General features: G+C 37.6%; 1 protein-coding gene across 1 annotated transcript; it reads right to left on the bottom strand.

Moving 5' to 3' along the window:
• Positions 1 to 1,024: 1,024 nt before the first annotated feature.
• LOC131929970 (sushi, von Willebrand factor type A, EGF and pentraxin domain-containing protein 1-like) lies at positions 1,025 to 22,270 on the bottom strand. The gene is made up of 10 exons (XM_059286356.1): positions 22,134 to 22,270; positions 19,220 to 19,783; positions 17,496 to 17,750; positions 16,410 to 16,607; positions 10,570 to 10,785; positions 8,062 to 8,270; positions 4,773 to 5,007; positions 3,323 to 3,487; positions 2,627 to 2,788; positions 1,025 to 1,227 (listed from the first exon to the last, which is right to left on the bottom strand). Exons 2-10 carry the CDS (start codon positions 19,491 to 19,493, stop codon positions 1,025 to 1,027), a joined length of 1,917 nt encoding a protein of 638 aa, XP_059142339.1. The 5' UTR covers positions 19,494 to 19,783; positions 22,134 to 22,270.
• Positions 22,271 to 23,060: the final 790 nt, after the last annotated feature.

Here is a 23,060-nt window from a genome sequence, read left to right as displayed (position 1 = left end):
ATTGAAACGAAAATCAATTTGTCAGGAAAACAACGAATACCATTTACAAAACAATTATTACCCATCAGACACACTACACAGCATCGCCATCACACTAAACAGCCAACGTACATGACACATAAAATAACTGTTATAAATCAGACATACAGCAACCATGATCTTATAAAACCGACTACAACCATGAATCTTATAAAACAGCCATCAACATTGCCTCTTAAAAAACAGACATACGATATAACTTTTGCTCTGTTGACAACATAAGCAAGACAAAAGTTCTTAAAGTACGCTGTACTGGAATATGACAAACCTAACCACTAGTGTTAATATCCCTGTTGACAACATAAGCAAGCCAAAAGTTCTTAAAGTACGATGTACTGGGACATGACATACCTAACAACTGGTGTTAACATCCCGGTCTTAATGATCATAACGAGCTTGTCTATAGTTATGTAAGCATCCCCAGGGTCGGGGCGGACCGGTGCAACACTCAAAGAAAACTTGAACGTGACGGTGTGGTACGACCACACGTGTGCTATCCACACCATCCACGTGAATTTAATAGGTAGAACTTCCAAATTGTCTATGACCGGCGCGGGTCCTAAGTCTGACAGTCTGACGTCAAAAACTGGGATTAAGAGATGTCTTGGATTAGTGGTTTGTTCATTTTGTTTTTAAAATTTAAATAATTGATTGTCAATGACAGCACAATAATATATAAATAATAATGCGCAATGCGCTGTATATATAATTATTGATAAAAAATGAACAGTATATTTTAAATGGTAATCTTTTATCATCCTTTAACTACCACAAAAGTGTGTATTGATGTGCGTTTAATTAATCCAAAGTTGATGGTTGTTGTTTTTTTGTGTGTTGTCGTCTCATATATTTTCTGCCTTTATCTAGATCTACATTCTTTTACTAGTTCAGCTGTTGTTTGACATCAAAGATACAACTCCCTTTTCAGAACCCTTGATGCTTCTACAACTCTCAATAATTCTTGTAAACAACTCATTAATATTTTCTACGAGTAAATAAACTTCTCGTGAAGTATGTGACACTTACAAACACAACCGTCAATGGATGATTGGCCAGGTGCAAGCGTGGACATGCCAAATGGGCAGGCGACACATTGAGTGGCCCCACCCTCGGGCTGGTAGGTCCCTACAGGACACGGCTTGCAGGGTTTAGCCCCATCCAATGACCACTGGCCAGGGGGGCACAACTCTGGAGAGAACATTTTTTTACAGAATTTACAAAACATTTTCCAAGTTTCCAAGTGACAGTTTACAACATAAATAAACAAAACACATTATTTATATCAGTCATCTCGTAAAAGTCATTAGATACATCAACAACACAGTGAAGAACACAACTAATCTAAGCATTGATCGAGATCTGAATGTACAAGCCCCACTTGATCTTTTCAATATATCTAGCATATAATTAGCTAATTAGCATATTAGCCTATTATATTTTCATTAAAATCAATTATTTAAAATTAGAAAATATAAGAATGCTTAGTACACTATTTCTGTATGTTATGTGTATTATATATATATATATATATATATATATATATATATATATACGTTCCGTAATGAATATATAATCTATTCTAGTTCGGGGATTTATCTATCTATAGCCTGACACAATTTATGAAATCAAATCACAAGATCAATGTATGATGTATTCTAGTTTCATTTTTTTTACATATCAATATCTTAGTCCCCCCCTGCTGTACTATACACTAGTTCTACTGTCTTAACTCTACCCTAATTAATCTCCAAATCCAATTGAACTCTACCCTAATTAATCTCCAAATCCAATGGAACTCTTTCCTAACAATGTCTAGCCTAAGTCGCCTCTCTAACACATGAAGCTCCGCTACAAGCTCCAATGACCAACTGTTCACGCTGTCATCTCCTAACTCCCAACTGACCCTTCATGGTCACCTGACCGTCTCACGTGACCGGTCATCTTCTTGCATCTCATTAGTTCCTACCTATTCATCTACCTAACCCGTCAGCTTGACCTTTGGCTAGTCGACATTTTCTTCTTTCTGTTTGACCTTTGGCTAGTTGACATTTTCTTCTTTTTGTTTGACCTTTGGCTAGTTGACATTTTCTCCTGTTTGACCTGTTTAAACCTGCGTCATGTCACTTTATAGGGCATGACTTAACCAATCCTCAACCAACAAACAGTTTACTAACCGACACAGTCCATCAAGGCAACAAATCCCTAAAACAACAAACGGTTTACTAACCGACACAGTCCAACAAGGCAACAAATCCCTAAAACTACAAACGGTTTACTAACCGTCACAGTCCAACAAGGCAACAAATCCTCAAACAACAAACGGTTTACTAACCGACACAATCCAACAAGGCAACACATCCCTAAAACAACAAACGGTTTACTAACCGACACAGTCCAACAAGGCAACGAATCCCTAAAACAACAAACGGTTTACTAACCGACACAGTCCAACAACAAACGGTTTACTAACCGACACAGTCCAACAAGGCAACAAATCCCTAAAACAACAAACGGTTTACTAACCGACACAGTCCAACAACAAACGGTTTACTAACCGACACAGTCCAACAACAAACGGTTTACTAACCGACACAGTCCAACAAGGCAACTGCCTTTTCTGCTAGTGTGGTGGCAGGGGGTGGGCATGGCTTACAGCTAGTAGCTGCGTCTTGGTCCTGGTAGGTACCTTTCGGGCATGGTAGACACAATGTCTGTGCTACATTTAACCACATTCCCAGGCCACACCCATCTGGCGAACACACATTTATGGATTCATGTTTGAGCTAAATATTAAACCCACGTGTATTTAAGCATCAACAGCAGATATAGGGATATGGAATACCAAAAGTACATATTTTTAAAAACTAAGTTTCTTGGAACACCAATAAAATTCGCGCCTGATTATTTGTTAAATGATATAATTTGGCACACTTTAACAAATTAAAATTGTTTTCAATTGCCATAAGTTATTCGTCTAACTTAACCGCAATAAAAAATGTGAAGTTTTTATCAAACATCACTAATATATATATTTAAGTTAAACTAATTAAAAAATTGTGTGCGTTTAGCTTACATTGCTAATATTACTTTGTCAAAATAAAATAAAATATTTTTGAAAATAAAACCCAGAAGAACAAATGTTTAAGTAATAATTAATATTTGACTTGATAAGTAGGTCTTTAATTATTATAATTGTATGAATATGACATAATATACCCCATGTTTATGTTAGTTTGCATGTCAAAAGATTACTGCATTAAACTAAGATCAAACTAAAAATGACCTTTACAATCTGAAAGCGATGAGCCGACTCTATTTATAGTAACGGTAGCTCCTGGGCAGGGGGTGCAAGCCAATCCTATCTCCTGGCCCTGGTACGTGTTGGGCGGGCACTTGTCGCATCCACCAAATCTATAAATGTCTTGCACGTAACCTTGGCCACAACCAACTGGAAAAAGTTAAATAGAATGAGATGTGGCTACACGACTAGTAAAAAACGTCATTAGTGTGTTCACTAATTGTATGGAGGACTTAAAGATACGGGCTTTAGTTGAAAATATGATGGTGGATGTTATAAATATATAAACTAATTTTTTTTTAAAGACGGAAAATAAAAAATAAAGACATATGCGAATGTAGAAACACATTTCTAACTAAAGTGTTTATTGTTTATAGATTATGCTGTATGTGTACAACGCTCTATTACATTTTCTTACATTGTATATGCTATTACTGAGTAAGCAGCTACACAAGCCTACTCTTACATGATAACCCTAACCCTACTCTTACATGATACTATTCCGTTTTTTTATTTTTGTTTATTTTAATTGTATCAGGAGAGCCTATATAATGTTTCTAAAACATTTTGTAATCAAACATACACCCGCACGTCTGCGCTCATCTTTACATTTGGACATGGCTATAAATGGATGGAACAACGCCTGGCCAGTAACGGAATGAGAAGTCAGAATACGAACCGTCAACATTCACGAAGAAATAGTTGAACATACTAAATCTAGATTTACAATTGTCTAATAAATGTAAGAGTCCTTCTATTTTAATAACAATTATAAAGATGTGAACTCACAGTTTAAATTAAGAATGATGATTGTATAGTTACTAAAAATAGACTCAAACACTTCCTAATGAAATATAAATTAAACACCAAATTAGATCTTTCTGTTTTCAATTAGTGGTTAATGTAAAAGTCAGGGCAATTAAGGGCGCGGTCGAATAGTAGAGCGTTCGACTGCTAACCCGAGAGTCTCGAGTTCGTGTCCTTATCTAGAGTCATAGAGCGTCCCTGAGTCCACCCAACTCTGATAAGTCCCTGACTTAGGTTAGGGGAAGTAAAGGCGACTAGGAATAGTTTCTGCCGAGGTTGCAGAAATAGGTTAACTCACCAGCCCCGTGGGCCGTCAAAAAGTTTCCCTTTCAAACTTGAAAGGGTCTATGGGGCAAGTGAAGTAGAGTTCACTTGTTTCTGTGACCTCGGCATAAGAGATAGTGTGGTCAGCACTATGCCCAGCCGCCTTTACTTTCCCTAACGTGAGTTAGCACCCATCAGAGTTGGGTGGACTCAGGGACGGTCAACTGACTTTAATCCGGTTTCTAACTCGAGACTTAAGGGTTAGCAGTCCGGCTTTCTACCGCTAGACCACTCCGTCCCATCGTGAGGTTCAAAAGAAAACATTTTATTTTACATTAAGTTATTTCGTTAAAAGAAAACTTACCGCATGCATCGGAATTAAATACCGGGTTAGTCCCAGGAATTGAGCAGGTTGTATAAACGTCACAGTAGATACTAAACGTAGCGGTATGCTCGGCACTGAGTACAGGGAGAGTGATTGTAGCTTGATGATTTCTTATGTAAGCACAGAAGTACTGACTGATAGCGTAATAAGATTTGATTTGTGCATAGTCGTTGTTGTAATGTTTGATCGTCTTGACCATTACGTCAAGGATATACTGAGAACACAGACAGCTTCTGTCAGCCTAGATTTAACCTGGTGACTTGGTATGGCATACAATCTAAGCCTATACAGTAATCAATAGAGTCCTTTCATATGACGTCACGTCCGTTCGTGATACCTACGCCCGCCGCCACAGTGGTGTACACCAGACGTAAACACAATCAGCTGTTCACCAGCGCAGGACGCGTTCACTAGCGCTGGACGTGTTCACCGTATGTAAAGAACCGCACCCGCGGAAAGGGAGAAATATGTTAAAAAACTTGAACTCTTAGGAATTGAAGATCCTTATACTGTTATTGACAGTTTCGTAGATATTATAAATATGTGGCCAAAATTTCTAAATAAAAATACTGTTAGTAATACTGTTTGCGTTTAGAGTTTAAGTAGACGAATCTGATCAAATGCAGTTTTCGATACTTTGTTTCAGGTAAGGACAGTAAAATAATAAACTCCATTTTAATTATAAAAGATAACTATTAATAAAAGACAAAGTCAAAAGTAATAATAAGAAGAATAAGATCTAATAGTAGGTCTAATAATAGTGTTTTAATATCTAGATCTAGAATCTAGCTCTAAACATGGCGTAAACAAAATTCGGACCACAGATCTAGATTCTGGATTTAGGGTGACTGACTCCGCTGGGTAGACATAGAATCTAGAATCTACTTCTTTACTTAAATTTAATTACAAAATTTAGATCTACATTCGATTCAAAACACACCCATAATAAATCAAAAGTAGTCATAATAGGCCTAATAAAGCATTTAATTGTCTCTAAGATCTAAAATCTCGCTCTATAATCTAATCATTTTTTTAGCAAACGAAATTTTCTGAAATTGAAATAGATTGTATGACTAGACTTAGATCTAGAATCTGCTACTTAAATTAAATTTTAAATTTTTTTATACAAGCATGTAATTGATATTATTGTAGTAGAAGGCTTTAATAAATTACTAAGGACTACCTACTTTGTGTCTTTTTACAGCAATGTGTATCTGATACTGGACTGAGTTTAATTAAATTCAAATTCATATCTAGTAATTGGTCTACTAAGTTTTTGTAGCCTAGTAGTACAATCTAGATCATTCCAGCCAACAACAAATAACCACGTTATTATTATTTGGTTAATGATAAGGCTAATTTTTTTTTTAAATCCACTGTTAATAAAAGAAACAAATCAAGCTAGAAACATTATAAGCGAGATGGTTTAGAATAATAACATTGGACCCAGTCTACAATTGATACAATTGCAGGTCTACATAGGGCCTACAGTCTAGTAGTTTACAGTAGGCACCTAGTGTGTAGCTAGTATACTAGTGTTTAGCTGTCCAGAGTTAAGATTCTTAATGCTTTCCCCTGATAAGCCGTGTGTGCTATAAATGACATAACATGACATCGAGGTGAGAAATGTTGAGGGGAGAGCAGTGGAACTTTCCCCTTTGTTCTCCCTGCTGGGCCCTGAGGGTATCAAGGAGGTGAGAAATTTTCAGGGGAGGGCAGATAAACACTAGTATACTAGCTACACACTAGATGCCTACTGTAAACTACTAGACTGTAGGCCCTATGTAGACCTGCAATTGTATCAATTGTAGACTGGGTCTATTGTTATTATTCTAAACCATCTCAGTCTTATAATGTTTCTAGCTTGATTTGTTTCTTTTATAAACAGTGGATTAAAAAAAATTAGCCTAATCATTAACCAATTAATAATAATTTGGTTATTTGTTGTTGGCTGGTATGATCTAGATTCTACTACTAGGCTACATAAACTTAATAGACTAATTACTAGATATGCATTTTAATTTAATTAAACTCAGTCCAGTATCAGATACACATTGCTGTAAAAAGACACAAAGTAGGTAGTCCTTAGTAATTTATTAAAGCCTTCTACTACAATAATATCAATTACATGCTTGTATAAAAAAATTTAAAATTTAATTTAAGTAGCAGATTCTAGATCTAAGTCTAGTCATACAATCTATTTCAATTTCAGAAAATTTCGTTTGCTAAAAAAATGATTAGATTATAGAGCGAGATTTTAGATCTTAGAGACAATTAAATGCTTTATTAGGCCTATTATGACTACTTTTGATTTATTATGGGTGTGTTTTGAATCGAATGTAGATCTAAATTTTGTAATTAAATTTAAGTAAAGAAGTAGATTCTAGATTCTATGTCTACCCAGCGGAGTCAGTCACCCTAAATCCAGAATCTAGATCTGTGGTCCGAATTTTGTTTACGCCATGTTTAGAGCTAGATTCTAGATCTAGATATTAAAACACTATTATTAGGCCTACTATTAGATCTTATTATTCTTATTATTACTTTTGACTTTGTCTTTTACTATTAGTATTTGTGAAGGTCGAGCATATTTGTTTTATTAATCGTTATCTTTTATAATTAAAATGAAGTTTATTATTTTACTGTCCTTACCTGAAACAAAGTATCGAGAACTGCATTTGATCAGATTCGTCTACTTAAACTCTAAACGCAAACAGTATTACTAACAGTATTTTTATTTAGAAATTTTGGCCACATATTTATATTATCTACGAAACTGTCAATAACAGTATAAGGATCTTCAATTCCTAAGAGTATTTTAACGCATTTTTCCTTTTCACCGGGTGCGGTTCTTTACATACAGTGAACACGTCCAGCGCTGGTGAACAGCTGATTGTGTTTACGTCTGGTGTACACCAGCGTGGCGGCGGACGTAGGTATCGCGAACGGACGTGACGTCATATGAAAGGACTCTATAGATGGAGCCATGTTGAAACTAACATTGTCAGAAAACACGTGATGCCTCTAACTTAATGGGATAAAGTGGGTCAGTTCCGATAGGGTGGGTCAGTTTTAATATGGTGGGTCAGTTCCGATAGGGTGGGTCAGTTTTAATAGGGTTGGTCAGTTCCGATAGGGTGAATCAGCTTCGATAGGGTGGGTCAGTTTTAATAGGGTTGGTCAGTTCCAATAGGTTGAATCAGCTTCGATAGGGTGAGTCACTTCTTGATGAACTGTGAAACTAGAACTAAGCTTTGGAGAGACTAACCTCGATATTAACACCGTTAACTCCATCAAGGCATTTTGAACTACTAAAGGTGGCTACACAGGGAGTATTGTTGCAGGCGCCTGTGAAGTTAATGCTGGGTAGCATTGCTGACCATTTTAGTTGGGCTTCAGCCATTTTCTCCTCATTGCACACCGGAACTTTGTTGTAGATTTTCACCTCAATATATAGACCACTGGACCTAAGGCGCGCTAAATTCATTGAACAAATAAAATTTCAAATAATTCAGTATACCATTCATTCAATGTATAAATTCATTCAATGTCAAGTTTGACTGTCTGTCAGCTTAGACTGACTGTCAACTTAGACTGACTGTCAACTTAGACTTCTTTCTTCTTCTTCGTTCTTAATTATTAGTGTTGAAGGGGATCGAGATTTATCTGCCAGCGGGTTTGAACTCGAGACTTTGTTCGAATTTATCAACCAGTGTTTCTTCCAGACTTTTTTCTCCGGGGGGGGGGGGCACTTGAAATTTTCGGGGGGGCGGTAGACTTTCTTCGGGAGGGCGGACACTGTTAAAAGTATATATTTTCTATATGAATTATATAAATTTGATTTCGTTCGGGAGGGGGGGGGGGCGGTAAAAAAATTTCGGGGGGGCCGACCCCTCAACTTTGACTGTCAACTTAGACTGACTGTCAAATTTGACTGTCAACGTTAAGTGACTGTCAACTTAGACTGACTGTCAAATTTGACTGTCAACGTTAAGTGACTGTCAACTTAGACTGACTGTCAGTTTAGACAGACTCCCACAATTTCGGCTCTTTCAGTCGTTCTGCTAACATTTTACCAATGTAGCAACCATTTGCTGTCCTGTCTTAATAAAGTTTTACCAATGTAGCAACCAGTTGCTGTCCTGACTTGCTAACATTTTAACAATGTTGCAACCATTTGCTGTCCTGTCTTGCTAACATTTTATGTATGTAGCAACCAGTTGCTGTCCTGTCTTGCTAACATTTCACCTATGTAGCAACCATTTGCTGTCCTGTCTTGCTAACATTTTAACAATGTAGCAATCATTTGCTGTCCTGTCTTGCTAACATTTTAACAATGTAGCAATCATTTGCTGTCCTGTCTTGCTAACATTTCACCAATGTAGCAATCATTTGCTGTCCTGTCTTGCTAACATTTTAACAATGTAGCAATCATTTGCTGTCCTGTCTTGCTAACATTTCACCAATGTAGCAATCATTTGCTGTCCTGTCTTGCTAACATTTTACCAATGTAGCAATCATTTGCTGTCCTGTCTTGCTAACATTTCACCAATGTAGCAATCATTTGCTGTCCTGTCTTGCTAACATTTTAACAATGTAGCAATCATTTGCTGTCCTGTCTTGCTAACATTTCACCAATGTAGCAATCATTTGCTGTCCTGTCTTGCTAACATTTTACCAATGTAGCAATCATTTGCTGTCCTGTCTTGCTAACATTTCACCAAGGTAGCAATCATTTGCTGTCCTGTCTTGCTAACATTTTACCAATGTAGCAATCATTTGCTGTCCTGTCTTGCTAACATTTTACCAATGTAGCAATAATTTGCTGTCCTGTCTTGCTAACATTTTACCAATGTAGCAATCATTTGCTGTCCTGTCTTGATGATGTTTTACCAATGTAGCAATCATTTGCTGTCCTGTCTTGATGATGTTTTACCAATGTAGCAATCATTTGCTGTCCTGTCTTGATGATGTTTTACCAATGTAGCAACCATTTGCTGTCCTGTCTTGATGATGTTCTACCAATGTAGCAACCATTTACTGTCCTGTCTTGCTAATATTTTACCAATGTAGCAACCATTTGCTGTCTTGTCTTGCTAAAGTTTTACCAATGTTGCAACCAGTTGCTGTCCTGTCTTGCTAAAGTTTTACCAATGTAGCAACCTGTTGCTGTCCTGTCTTGATAATGTTTTACCAATGTAGCAACCAGTTGCTGTCCTGTCTTGATGACGTTTTACCAATGTAGCAACCAGTTGCTGTCCTGTCTTGCTAATATTTTACCAATGTAGCAACTAGTTGCTGTCCTGTCTTAATGATGTTTTACCAATGTAGCAACCAGTTGCTGTCCTGTCTTGATAAAGTTTTACCAATGTAGCAACTAGTTGCTGTCTTGTCTTGATGATGTTTTACCAATGTAGCAACCAGTTGCTGGGATACTAGATTAAAGATCTGTTTCAGCCAGCACGATTACATGTAATTATGACACGCCAATGTGACATGACACATTATAATGGCAAGTCAACATGACACGCTAATGTGACATGACACATTATAATGGCAAGTCAACATGACACACAATACGACACGCTAATACGACATGATTTGCCAATATGGCACGACACGCCAATATGACACGGCAATGTAGAATTTAAAACTTTAATAATACACCTCATAATACACCTCTTAATACACCTCATAATACACCTCATAATACATCACAGGTAGTCTTAGCTCAGCAGATGTAACATGTAGGTGAATTTATTTTAATACAGCTTACCTATGCAGTCTGGGATAAAGCTAAATGGATCCCATTCTATATCCCTGCCAGTCAGGTACCCAAATGGTTTCCATTTACCATCTAAACACGTAGCATCTGTAGGTGCTGTAGGCTTGATCAATGTGGCACCGCATTTTAAAGTGCATTCTACACCTCCGTCTTCTCGTCTACCACAGTCAACATCTCCTTTTTTTGGCTTCCTTGGTGGTAAACAGTCTGTAATAAGTTATTTTAAAATACATACTATAGGAATAGCCTGCTCAAACTATACATGTGTAGATAAGTCTACACAAACTATAAATATGTGGATAAGCCTTCACAAACTATAAATGTGTGGATAAGCCTACACAAACTATAAATGTGTAGATAAGCCTACACAAACTATAAATGTGTGGATAAGCCTACACAAACTATAAATGTGTGGATAAGCCTACTCAAACTATAAATGTGTAGATAAGCCTACTCAAATTATAAATGCGTAGATAAGCCTACACAAACTATAAATGTGGGGATAACCTTACACAAACTATAAATGTGTGGATAAGTCTACTCAAACTATAAATGTGAAGATAAGCCTACAAAAACAATAAATGTGTTGATCCAAGGCGGGACAAGTTGCCTCCCTTATATAAAATTAATATGTTCATGTAGGCCTATATCCGAGTCCTACATCAAGTTAAACGTTTTATTTGGGATTGATTTCAAATCTTCTTCTTCTTCTTCTTCGTTCTTAATTATTAGTGTTGAAGGGGATCGAGATTTATCTGCCAGTGGGTTTGAACTCGAGACTTTTGTTCGAATTTATCAACCATGAGCTTTTTTGCCGACTCGACCACGCCTCTAACACAATTAAGCGTTACTTGTCAACTGGTTATGCGCCATTGAGGCCATTGACTCCGATTTCAGCCTGCTTTTCTTTTTGGATTTGCTTCCATAGCCTTTGTCCAACCAAGAACAAACTACAAGGCAGCAGTTGTTTAATTTTGGAGTTGTCTCTCCTAGAAGAGTGGCTGTCCCCAGCTAACGAGCCTCATCTGCCCGAGGGTTCGAACTCGAGACTTTTCGGTTTAGCAACCATGAGCTTTACCGACTCGACCACGCCGACCCTTGATTTCAAATGAAAGAAACTTTTTTTATATGTGAAATAAAAAATATAAAAATGTTTCAAACCATGTTTTTTAAATACATTTTAAAATCGTGAAAATGTATATATTTTCAGTAATTATTTATAGTGTTTTTTTTGTGACGCTACGCACAGTTACGGTGTACCGGCACCTTTATCCGTGTGGGGGGGGGGGATTATTACTTTTCTTGTATTTTAACCTCAATTATATTAATTTGTTAAAATTGATTTTTTTTTAATTGCACACAATACGATTTTAAATATAAAATGCGAAACTGCTTTCCGCACACAGTCAAATTTGAATGTAATAATTAAGACTTAAAGAAATTAAAATGAGCGTAGTTCCGGCTGGGACTTTGCCGGTATATCAGAAAACCAGACTGACTTACGAAATAACGGCAGAAGCAAATGTCACAGAAGAAATCCTAATGGAACTATCGGAACCGTCAGATATCGCTGCTGATAACTCTGTTACTTTTGGACAGCTGCATGTGATGGAGCAGCTGTAATGTTGGGAAGCAAAAGTGGCCTCAAGACAAAAGTTTCCATCGGTTATGGTTTGGTATTGTGCTAACCAAAAGTGGCCTCAAGACAAAAGTTTCCATTGGTTCTGGTTTGGTATTGTGCTAACCACAAGTGGCCTCAAGACAAAAGTTTCCATCGGTTATGGTTTGGTATTGTGCTAACCAAAAGTGGCCTCAAGACAAAAGTTTCCATCGGTTATGGTTTGGTATTGTGCTAACCAAAAGTGGCCTCAAGACAAAAGTTTCCATCGGTTATGGTTTGGTATTGTGCTAACCAAAAGTGGCCTCAAGACAAAAGTTTCCATCGGTTATGGTTTGGTATTGTGCTAACCACAAGTGGCCTCAAGACAAAAGTTTCCAACAGTTCTGGTTTGGTATTGTGCTAACCACAAGTGGCCTCAAGACAAAAGTTTCCAACAGTTCTGGTTTGGTATTGTGCTAACCACAAGTGGCCTCAAGACAAAAGTTTCCATCGGTTCTGGTTTGGTATTGTGCTAACCACAAATGGCCTCAAGACAAAAGTTTCCATCGGTTCTGGTTTGGTATTGTGCTAACCACAAGTGGACTCAAGACAAAAGTTTCCAACAGTTCTGGTTTGGTATTGTGCTAACCAAAAGTGGCCTCAAGACAAAAGTTTCCATCGGTTATGGTTTGGTATTGTGCTAACCACAAGTGGCCTCAAGACAAAAGTTTCCATCGGTTCTGGTTTGGTATTGTGCTAACCACAAGTGGACTCAAGACAAAAGTTTCCATCGGTTCTGGTTTGGTATTGTGCTAACCACAAGTGGCCTCAAGACAAAAGTTTCCAACAGTTCTGGTTTGGTATTGTGCTAACCACAAATGGCCTCAAGACAAAAGTTTCCATCAGTTCTGGTTTGGTATTGTGCTAACCACAAGTGGCCTCAAGACAAAAGTTTCCAACAGTTCTGGTTTGGTATTGTGCTAACCACAAGTGGCCTCAAGACAAAAGTTTCCAACAGTTCTGGTTTGGTATTGTGCTAACCACAAGTGGCCTCAAGACAAAAGTTTCCAACAGCTCTGGTTTGGTATTGTGCTAACCACAAATGGCCTCAAGACAAAAGTTTCCATCGGTTCTGGTTTGGTATTGTGCTAACCACAAGTGGCCTCAAGACAAAAGTTTCCATCGGTTCTGGTTTGGTATTGTGCTAACCACAAGTGGACTCAAGACAAAAGTTTCCATCAGTTCTGGTTTGGTATTGTGCTAACCACAAGTGGCCTCAAGACAAAAGTTTCCAACAGTTCTGGTTTGGTATTGTGCTAACCACAAGTGGCCTCAAGACAAAAGTTTCCATCAGTTCTGGTTTGGTATTGTGCTAACCACAAGTGGCCTCAAGACAAAAGTTTCCAACAGTTCTGGTTTGGTATTGTGCTAACCACAAGTGGCCTCAAGACAAAAGTTTCCATCAGTTCTGGTTTGGTATTGTGCTAACCACAAGTGGCCTCAAGACAAAAGTTTCCATCGGTTCTGGTTTGGCTTTGTGTAAAACACCGACTGGAACTTTCCGTTGGGGATGTCGTAAAACAAGTTCCAGAGATCAACAGATTTAAGGCATTCAGTGATAAACTGTATGTAGTTTATCATTCTTTACACAAAAATTGCAGGGAATTGCATATATGTGCTCGTTTGTGAGAGGCTGAGTTGTTAAAAATTGGAAGAATGTTAAGCACGCGATGGGTGGCATCAAGCTTCCGTTCTGTTTTAGCAGTTTGGGAAGATTATGAAATTTTAGTACAACATTTTGAAGAAGCAAAACTTGACTCAGCCAGAGACAAAATAGATCAATGCAAGTATGGAGGTTTGCAGCGAAAGTTTACTTTTACTGAATGTGTACTAGACATCGGATGATGTGCGATGCGCTCCAAGAATTGTCAGAGTTAAGTTTGGATTTGCAAGAGCGCAGCATAGACATCTACAGAGCAGATCAAATAATCAAGGCTGTTATACAGATTTTTTAAGAAAGGCAAATTATTCCAGGCCCTTATTATAAAAATTACGGCCTCTGCTGTAGATCGTAAACTTTTCAAAGGAGTTTCACTTCACACCAAAAACTGTACCTGTGATCCACTAATTGACGTAAAAATATTTACAAAAAACTAAAAGAATCAATTGAACAAAGATTGCTTTCTAGTGAAGATGCTGAGTTGCATATTGTGCTCGAGTGCTCTATACAAAGCAATGGCCGGAAAACATTGGTACTCATTCAACATTTGGAAAAACAGTCATTAGAAACTTATCAACAAGATTGCAATTAAACGAAAGAATAATGATTCACCGATTTAGTGAATATTTCATCGAATAAACTACTTCCTTTGCAATTGCTTCCAGTACAATCCCGATTTGTTCATGTAAAGCCGAAAGAGGATTTTCGCAAATAAATCTTATTATCACCCCGACAAGAAGTTCATTGATGTCAACAACGGTTTCTTCCCTGTTATTTATCAGCTTAGTTGGACCACCACTCCTACGTTTTGACCCTACAAGATACGTTGATTCATTGTTGCTTAGAGGCAGATATTCAGCCACAGATAACAACAGCAGAGAACGTAGCCATTCGGGAACAGATATCAACAGCAAAGAACCTAGACATTCAGCCACAGATACGGACAACAGAGAACGTAGACATTCGGCAACAGATACTGACAACAGAGAACGTAGCCATTCGGGAACAGATATCAACAGCAAAGAACCTAGACATTCAGCCAAAGATACGGACAACAGAGAACGTAGACATTCGGCAACAGATACCAACAGCAAAGAACCTAGACATTTAGCCACAGATACGGACAACAGAGAACGTAGACATTCGGCAAAAGATACCAACAGCAAAGAACCTAGACATTCAGCCACAGATAGGGACAACAGAGAACGTAGACATTCGGCAACAGATACCAACAGCAAAGAACCTAGACATTCAGCCACATATACGGACAACAGAGAACGTAGGCATTCGGCAACAGATACCAACAGCAAAGAACCTAGACATTCAGCCACAGATACGGACAAAAGAGAACGTAGACATTCGGCAACAGATACCAACAGCAAAGAACCTAGACATTCAGCCACAGATACGGACAACAGAGAACGTAGACAATCAACCACAGATACCAACAGCAGAGAACGCAGACGGGAGTATACAGCAGATGATAACTTGATTAAACTTTGAAATGTATTAGGAATAATTTATTCACCAATATTTTATTTTCATTTTTAACAGAGTTAATTCCTAGATAACACAAGAGAGCCTCACACAATTTTTTTTAAGTAAATCAAGAATAACTTGAATAAATTGTTAGTTAAAATTTATAAATTATAACAAATGTATACGGTATATTAATAAAGTAATAATAAACAATTTAAGTTGTTTAATAATAAAATTAAATTGTTTTAAACATTAAATTTTAGTGTCTTTACAGTTGTGATTTAGCCTGCATCGAATTGCGAACTGGTAGTTAAAAGTTAGGTAACCCATCGCTGAGTACAGGCACCTATTTGTTTTTACAAAAAGCACTGATTATTTATACAGATAAACAAGACGGTTTGCTGATCGCCATACGTGGCATTGTTCTATTGGGAGGGGAGAGACGCGTGAGTTTTGTGAAAATATGCAACATACAGGAAACTGATGTAAAAAAAATGGTATATGGGGAAAAATATTTTAGATAAGTTAGTGATTGTTTCTATTTAGACAAGTTAGTGATTGTTGTTTTTTAGACAGGTTAGTGATTGTTGTTGTGTAGACAAGTTAGTGATTTTGTTTTTTTTTTAGAAAAATTAGTGATTGTGTTATTTTGACAAGTTAATGATTGTGTTATTTTAGATAACTTAGTGATTTTGTCTATTTAGAAAAGTTAATGGTTGTGTTATTTTAGATAACTTGGAGATTATGTCTATTTAGACAAGTTAGTGTTTGCGTCTATTTAGACGATTTATTGATTGTGTCCTTCCTTTGGTCTTATATCAACAATACACAAACACAAGAGTACTAGTTTATATCTGCGTCATTATAAAGGGAAGCGGGATATGTAAGCTGACCTATGAATTACAATGACAAGAAATAGGCTTTGGTCTTAAACACTAATCATCGTATGGTCTCAAAACATCTACAAACGTAACGCTTACCATTTTAGTAAACGGTTTCAAACAAGTGGTGGAACTTTGTGTTTTTACTCACTGTGGCAAAACGGTACAGGTTGCATCCAGCTCTTTGTTTTCGTGTGGATGTCAAGTTTACAGATAGCGAAGGGGCCACCGTACAGATCATAGCCAGATGGACAGGTCAACTTATAGTAGTCAGTACCTTGATAGACATCGTCACGCTTTACGTAGTTCGGTTTAGCTTTGTTCAGTTCATGAAAATCACAGGTAAGCCCTGGTGTGAGAGTCACATATTGCTTGAACTAAACTTCTCATAATGTTTACAATTCTAAAAATTGAACAGAGTTTACAAGAACATCCTACTCTACATGCACCCAATGAGACAGTGTAGAACCACAACCTACTCTACATGCACCCAATGAGACAGTTTGTAGAAGCACAGCCTACTCTATATGCACCCAATGAGACAGTTTGTAGAGGCACAACCTACTCTACATGCACCTAATGAGACAGTTTGTAGAGGCACAGCCTACTCTATATGCACCCAATGAGACAGTGTAGAAGCACAACCTACTCTACATGCACCCAATGAGACAGTGTACAAGCACAGCCTACTCTACATGCACCCAATGAGACAGTGTAGAAGCACAGCCTACTCTACATGCACCCAATGCGACAGTGTAGAAGCACAGCCTACTCTACATGCACCCAATGCGACAGTGTAGAAGCACAGCCTACTCTACATGCACCCAATGAGACAGTGTAGAAGCACAGCCTACTCTACATGCACCCAATGAGACAGAGTGTAGAGGCACAGCCTACTCTACATGCACCCAATGAGACATGATGTAGAAGCACAACCTACTCTACATGCACCCAATGAGACAGTGTAGAGGCACAACCTACTCTACATGCACCCAATGAGACATGATGTAGAAGCACAACCTACTCTACATGCACCCAATGAGACAGTATGTAGAGGCACAACCTACTCTACATGCACCCAATGAGACAGTTTGTAGAGGCACAGCCTACTCTACATGCACCCAATGAGACAGTTTGTAGAGGCACAGCCTACTCTACATGCACCTAATGAGACAGTGTAGAAGCACAGCCTACTCTACATGCACCCAATGAGACATGATGTAGAAGCACAACCTACTCTTGACACGGATGGCGAATGTGCAGGTCTGGTTTAACTGGCTCAGTCTATCTATAGCTGTGACCGTGACATTGGTAGTCCCTAGCTTGAAGACGCTCCCAGGGGCAGGGGAGCCCAGGACCTGCACATACCCACCGGAGGAGCCAATGGCTCTGGGCAGAGGATAGATAACACTGACATCCTCCTTATCAGACGCGAGAATCAGTTCCTCTAAGTTCGCTGGACAGCCGTCCGGGAATTCTGGAACCACGAGCTCTGAAATTGACGTATAAGATAATCAGATTTGTGAATAAGATTAATTTATTTTAGATGTTTAATAAATAATAAACAGATAAAAATGTTTGTGTTTAATTCGGAATTTTTTGTTTTAATACGCTTTATAACTTAAGTTACATGTTCAACGAAATAGTAACATCGTCTATGCCTTCCTTATTGATAGACTTTGGTGTGTGGTTGACATCGTAACTTCATCTTACATACGGTCCCCACTTGAAGTGACATCTACATAAGATCTGCCATACAGGTATTCAGTCGGTCGTTGTCATTAGGGTGTTGTTGAATTGCCAGACAAGAAACAAGATTGCGTTAAAGTGCTTATAGTGTAATTATTTATAAGTGAACGAACTGAGTCAGACAGTAGACCTATCAGCGAGCAGGACATTACCCACCCCTACCCCGGCTATTACCCCCCTCATCACTATACCCCCCTCCCCTGGAGCAACTACCACTCAGTGACCCCCCAAGCTATGCCCCTCGACCACCAGGACATTACCCTCCCCCCCCCCCCACTCCGGTCTTTTAGAGAAAGAATATGGATAGCTTAAGGATAAATTAGGAATATGATAAGAATAAGGGTTAAGGGATAAGGGTTAAGGTTAGAGCTAGTGTTAGAGTTGGGGTTCTTATTGGCGTTATTGTTAGTGTGTGTGTCTGTGTGTGTGTCTGTGTGTGTGTTTGTGTCTGTGTATGTATGTGTATGTGTGTGATTACCCATGGAGGTAACTGACATTGATAGGGGGAGGGGGTAATTTGCAGTGGTGTGATGTCTCCGGGGGGTAATGTCCGGGGGGGGGGGTAGATAACATGCGGTGGGTAATGTCATAGAACCCGCTCTAACATAATAAAAGTAGCAGTTGTATGTGAACAGAGTTGAAATGACCACTTGCCATACGTACAGCAGCCTGTCTGGTCAAATACATACCGCCCATACTGTCAAGCTGTGTTTAATTTATATAATTTCTCTTCTGAAATTTCACTTACATTATAGGGGTCAGGGTGAGGGTGAGGTGGGGTTAGGGTGAGGGTTATGGTTAGGGTGAGAGGAGGGTGAGGGTTAGGGTTATGAAGAGGTACGGTTAGGGTTAGTGGATTAAGGTTAAGGTTAATGTCAGGGTTAGGGTTGTGGTGAGAGTAGGGTTAGTGTTGAATTATGGTTAGGATTAGGATTAGGGTTATGGTTAGGGTTAGGGTTAGTGTTGGATTATGGTTAGGATTAGGATTAGGGTTATGGTTAGTGTTGAATTATGGTTAGGATTAGGATTAGGGTTATGGTTAGCGTTAGGGTTAGTGTTGGATTATGGTTAGGATTAGGATTAGGGTTAGGGTTAGTGTTGAATTATGGTTAGGATTAGGATTAGGGTTATGGTAAACCTGACAACCTGAAACAGGTGAAGAATTAAACACCTTTGAACACCTAAACACGTTTAAACACCTAAACACCTTACCGCCGCATTGAAAATCATACGGGTCAAAAGCCTGGTTCCACTCTCCGGATGTCAGGTTACAGACGAATTCTATCTGCTTACTCCCTGCCGGCCCACACAGCAGCAGACAGGAAATCAGCTCTTCGTCCGTATCCGTACAACAGTGGAACCTTCTCTGGTTGATTCTGTGATCGGCTGGCAGCTCATTACACGCGGTGCCTAACGAACCGTGCGGCTGGTCAAGCAAAACTAAGCCGACCAAGATCAGTGCCGACCTGACGCAGGTCGATGGCATCTCTTCGTGGTGAGTAAGCTACTGCCAGAATGCTTCCATATTGGTGAGTAAGCTACTGCTAGAATGCTTCCATATTGGTGAGTAAGCTACTGCCAGAATGCTTCCATATTGGTGAGTAAGCTACTGCTAGAATGCTTCCATATTGGTGAGTAAGCTACTGCCAGAATGCTTCCATATTGGTGAGTAAGCTACTGCTAGAATGCTCCCATACTGTTGCGTGCATGCAAGTGGCCCTTATTTCGGTTCTTATTTCTCAATTGATTTTGAAAACGCCGGTCTTGACAGGTTTTCTGTTAATATAGAATGAGACAACACGTTCTAATCGACCCAGTTGAGTCACAACCCTTAATTTAAAAGAATTCTCATCTGGTAATGTAAGAATCTCGACGATAAATTAATGTGTCACCATACGAATTTTTTTTGTTGGGGGGGGGGGGGAGTTGGCTAAAATTGAATACAGGCCTTGAATAATTAACATTTGATGGTTAATTGGCTACATATAATTTAAAGTCATTCAAAGTATTGACATGTAATAGCATTTCGTCAAATAGATCTAAACTACTTTAATTATCATTAATTGCTTTAGTGAATAATTATAATCTGCGAATCTTTGGGTAAGGTAAAAATCGACATGGATAAAGCGTTCATGGTCTGTATATCAAATAACTAGAGGACGTCACAATCAAACTACATATTAATTAATTAACAGATGTATTCATTGTGTGTCTCTCGTTTTGGGCTAAACATTTATGCTAGTTACCTTTCTTTAGGTATCATGGTTTGGATCTTTAATCTATTAGGCATACTACCTAGCTTCGCTTAGGTTCACAAAACACTTGAGAATTTGAATAATTAATTAATTGCTGATTGGCCTTAATGTGGAGTGCTTAAGTTTGAACAGTATTTTTTAATCCCCCAGGGTCGTTCTACGACCTCGCGGAGCGGCATAGGGGTTCGAGCATATTTAATTTTTGAAATATAGCTCATATTACAAGAATTTCACTCGCGGTCACTTTTTTAGCCCTCATCGAGGGCTTAGAGTCTAACCGACAGGTTTTCCATACGACCTAGCCATTTACCGAGGTGCATGCAAAAAGTTAGGGGTCATCCATAAATGACGTCACGCTTTTTTGACGATTTTTAACCTTCCCCCCCCTCCCCTCCGTCACACGTCGTCACAAAAAGCAAGACTCCCTCCCCTAAAATGACGTCACACCTCAACCTACAGCCCCCCTCAAAATTGTTGTTGAATTTTTTTAAACATCGATATTTTTCTAAAATCGTGTCTAAACTATTACAATTTATTAAAACAGTTATCTAAATGCAAAATAACGTCTAAATTCGTTTTCTAACATTGCTTTTTTATAATGCAAAAATGTGACGTCGCAACTTCTGACCCCCCCCCCCTCCCCCCTACGAGTGTGACGTCATTTATGGATGACCCCTTAGCCAGATGTACAGACGGCAAGTATCTGAAAATAAGTGTTGAATTTACTCTCTATTTTTCACATAAATTACAAAGATTTTATATGGAAATACGACTGATCAGTTTTTACCACTTTACAGCGCTTTACAGCACCCGACAACTTATATATAGATCTATACTATTCTATAGATAATCTTCTCTAATCACGACTAAAAAATCTAGATCTAGAATCTAGAATCTTGGTAAGATTATTCTTTTGAAAATCAATCAACTTTATTTTTTTTCTTAAAGTTTTAAAAGTATACATATTTCACTTTAAAACACCATTTAGAAGTCTTTGCAAAGCAAAAGTAAAATTCAAAATACAGTTGTGAATACTAGATCTACTACCTTTGAATCAGATTTTAATACTGAAAACTGATTTTGTATACAGTCTAGAACTAGATGTCTAGACCTTGACCTATAAAAAACCTAATGGACACCAGCGAGAAAAGTCTCAAAGGTATTTGAGAGGTGTATAAATTCATTTAAAAATCATGCACAGCGTAGTTACAATTAATATGGTTATAAAATCCTGCCTGTCTGGTTTTTTTCGGACTTTACTAAAGATTGGATGTATTTGATGTTTATAATATTTTCGGTAACTAAATAAAAATTAAAAAAAAAGCAAAAACAATTTGGTTTTCACGTGTAATGGCGACATAAACAATGGCATCCTGCTATTGGATAGGCCGCCATAGATTTTATTGTACACATTGTAAGCTAAAAATAGAAAACTAGGTCATGGGGTTTTAAATTTGCATTGTTATTTAAAAACTTGATCTGCAAAGTTTTGTAAACAAATAGTTATCGATCACTAAGTTACTGTACAGCCAATCAATATTTGTGTTACGAAAGTGAAACATCCGGTTATAACTTAGGCTTGATGAAAATAAATAGAAATGTAGCCTTAAACTCAACAAATTATTTTCAAGTTCTCTGGATTTGCAACTTTTATAGCATTTATTCTAAAAATATAAAATTTCTAAATTAATTTTAGGCTTAAGTTTTTATTTTTTATTTTTTTTACGGTCTAAATCTAAAAAGCACGTTTTTATTCCATGTCAACAACATTATGGAAGGAATCTCGTCAACTCGCTTGTCTCCATTAGACCCATTAGTTTTAAAAGCAAATAAAACCATATCTATTAAAACTATAAATATCTAAGACTTACTTTTCATTTAAACACTTAAAAAACGTTCGTTTTTTTCATCAAGATAGTAAGCTATATATACCATGTGTTTTACATTTTTAGACTTATTGTATTTAGGCTAGATCATTTCTGTTTAAATCACACAAAGAATCACTTCTGTTTAGTTTTTAATATCGAGTCTAGCGTTCGTTTGGTTCGGTGCTAATGTTGTGTACTTGATCTCTTTGGGAATTTCCGCAAAAAAAAAAAAATAAAAGCGTACGTCTTGATAAGAAGATCTATATGTATAGATCTAAATAAAATTTGAATGAAATAGTTCATTTCTTCATATTCTAAAATTGGAAGATGATGCCATTAGATTTGTGTTCTTTCCGTAGTTCAAACATATGACAAGTGAAGTCATTGATTTTTTGTTTTTTTGTTTTTTTGTTGTTTTTTACTTTCTCGTATATACGAAGTATAGAGAAAGTATTGTAATCGTGCACAAAAATCACTTGAAATTTTAGCAATTTTCACCTTATTACACCTCAGTCCTTCATCACATCCGAAGTATAAAGGACTTATTTTAATCGGACAAAAATTATCAATCCAGATTTATCAAAATTAAGAGGTTTTATGCGTAATCCAGTCTGAAAAACTGGGCTTTGCAATTCTGTCCGTATGTCTGTGTGTCTGTCTGTCTGTGTGTGTGTCTGTGTGTAAACACGATTACTGAGTACCGTTACAGCTAGGTTGATGAAATTTCATATATAAGTATTTTATCAAAATCGTAGATCCGTATCAACTTTTGAGCGATTTTCGATAACCGGAAGTGGTACTTTTTATACTTTGAATTTTTCAAAAGTCTATAACTTGAGTACTATTTCAGATAGATAAATGAAATTTCACATCTAAGTATAAGATCTAATGCTCTACCTTCTGTTAAATTTTGAGTAATTTCCGTTGAAC

The sequence above is a fragment of the Physella acuta genome, unplaced genomic scaffold (assembly GCF_028476545.2).
Source record: "Physella acuta isolate Inbredline_101_S28 unplaced genomic scaffold, ASM2847654v3 ptg001700l, whole genome shotgun sequence".
NCBI classification, from domain to species: domain Eukaryota; kingdom Metazoa; phylum Mollusca; class Gastropoda; family Physidae; genus Physella; species Physella acuta.
The sequence above is the reverse complement of the archived record's forward strand: the minus strand, read 5'-3'. Positions and strand labels throughout refer to the sequence as shown.

Bases quoted from the DNA above. Each gene is read 5' to 3' on its own strand.
- LOC131929970 (XM_059286356.1), bottom strand. From the start codon at position 19,493: ATGCCATCGACCTGCGTCAGGTCGGCACTGATCTTGGTCGGCTTAGTT. The intron at 10,786-16,409 runs GTGAGTAAAAAC...AACTTATTACAG, and splicing joins ACCTGTACCGTTTTGCCACA to ACTGTTTACCACCAAGGAAG. The intron at 2,789-3,322 runs GTCATTTTTAGT...TGTGTTCGCCAG, and splicing joins ATCGCTTTCAGATTGTAAAG to ATGGGTGTGGCCTGGGAATG.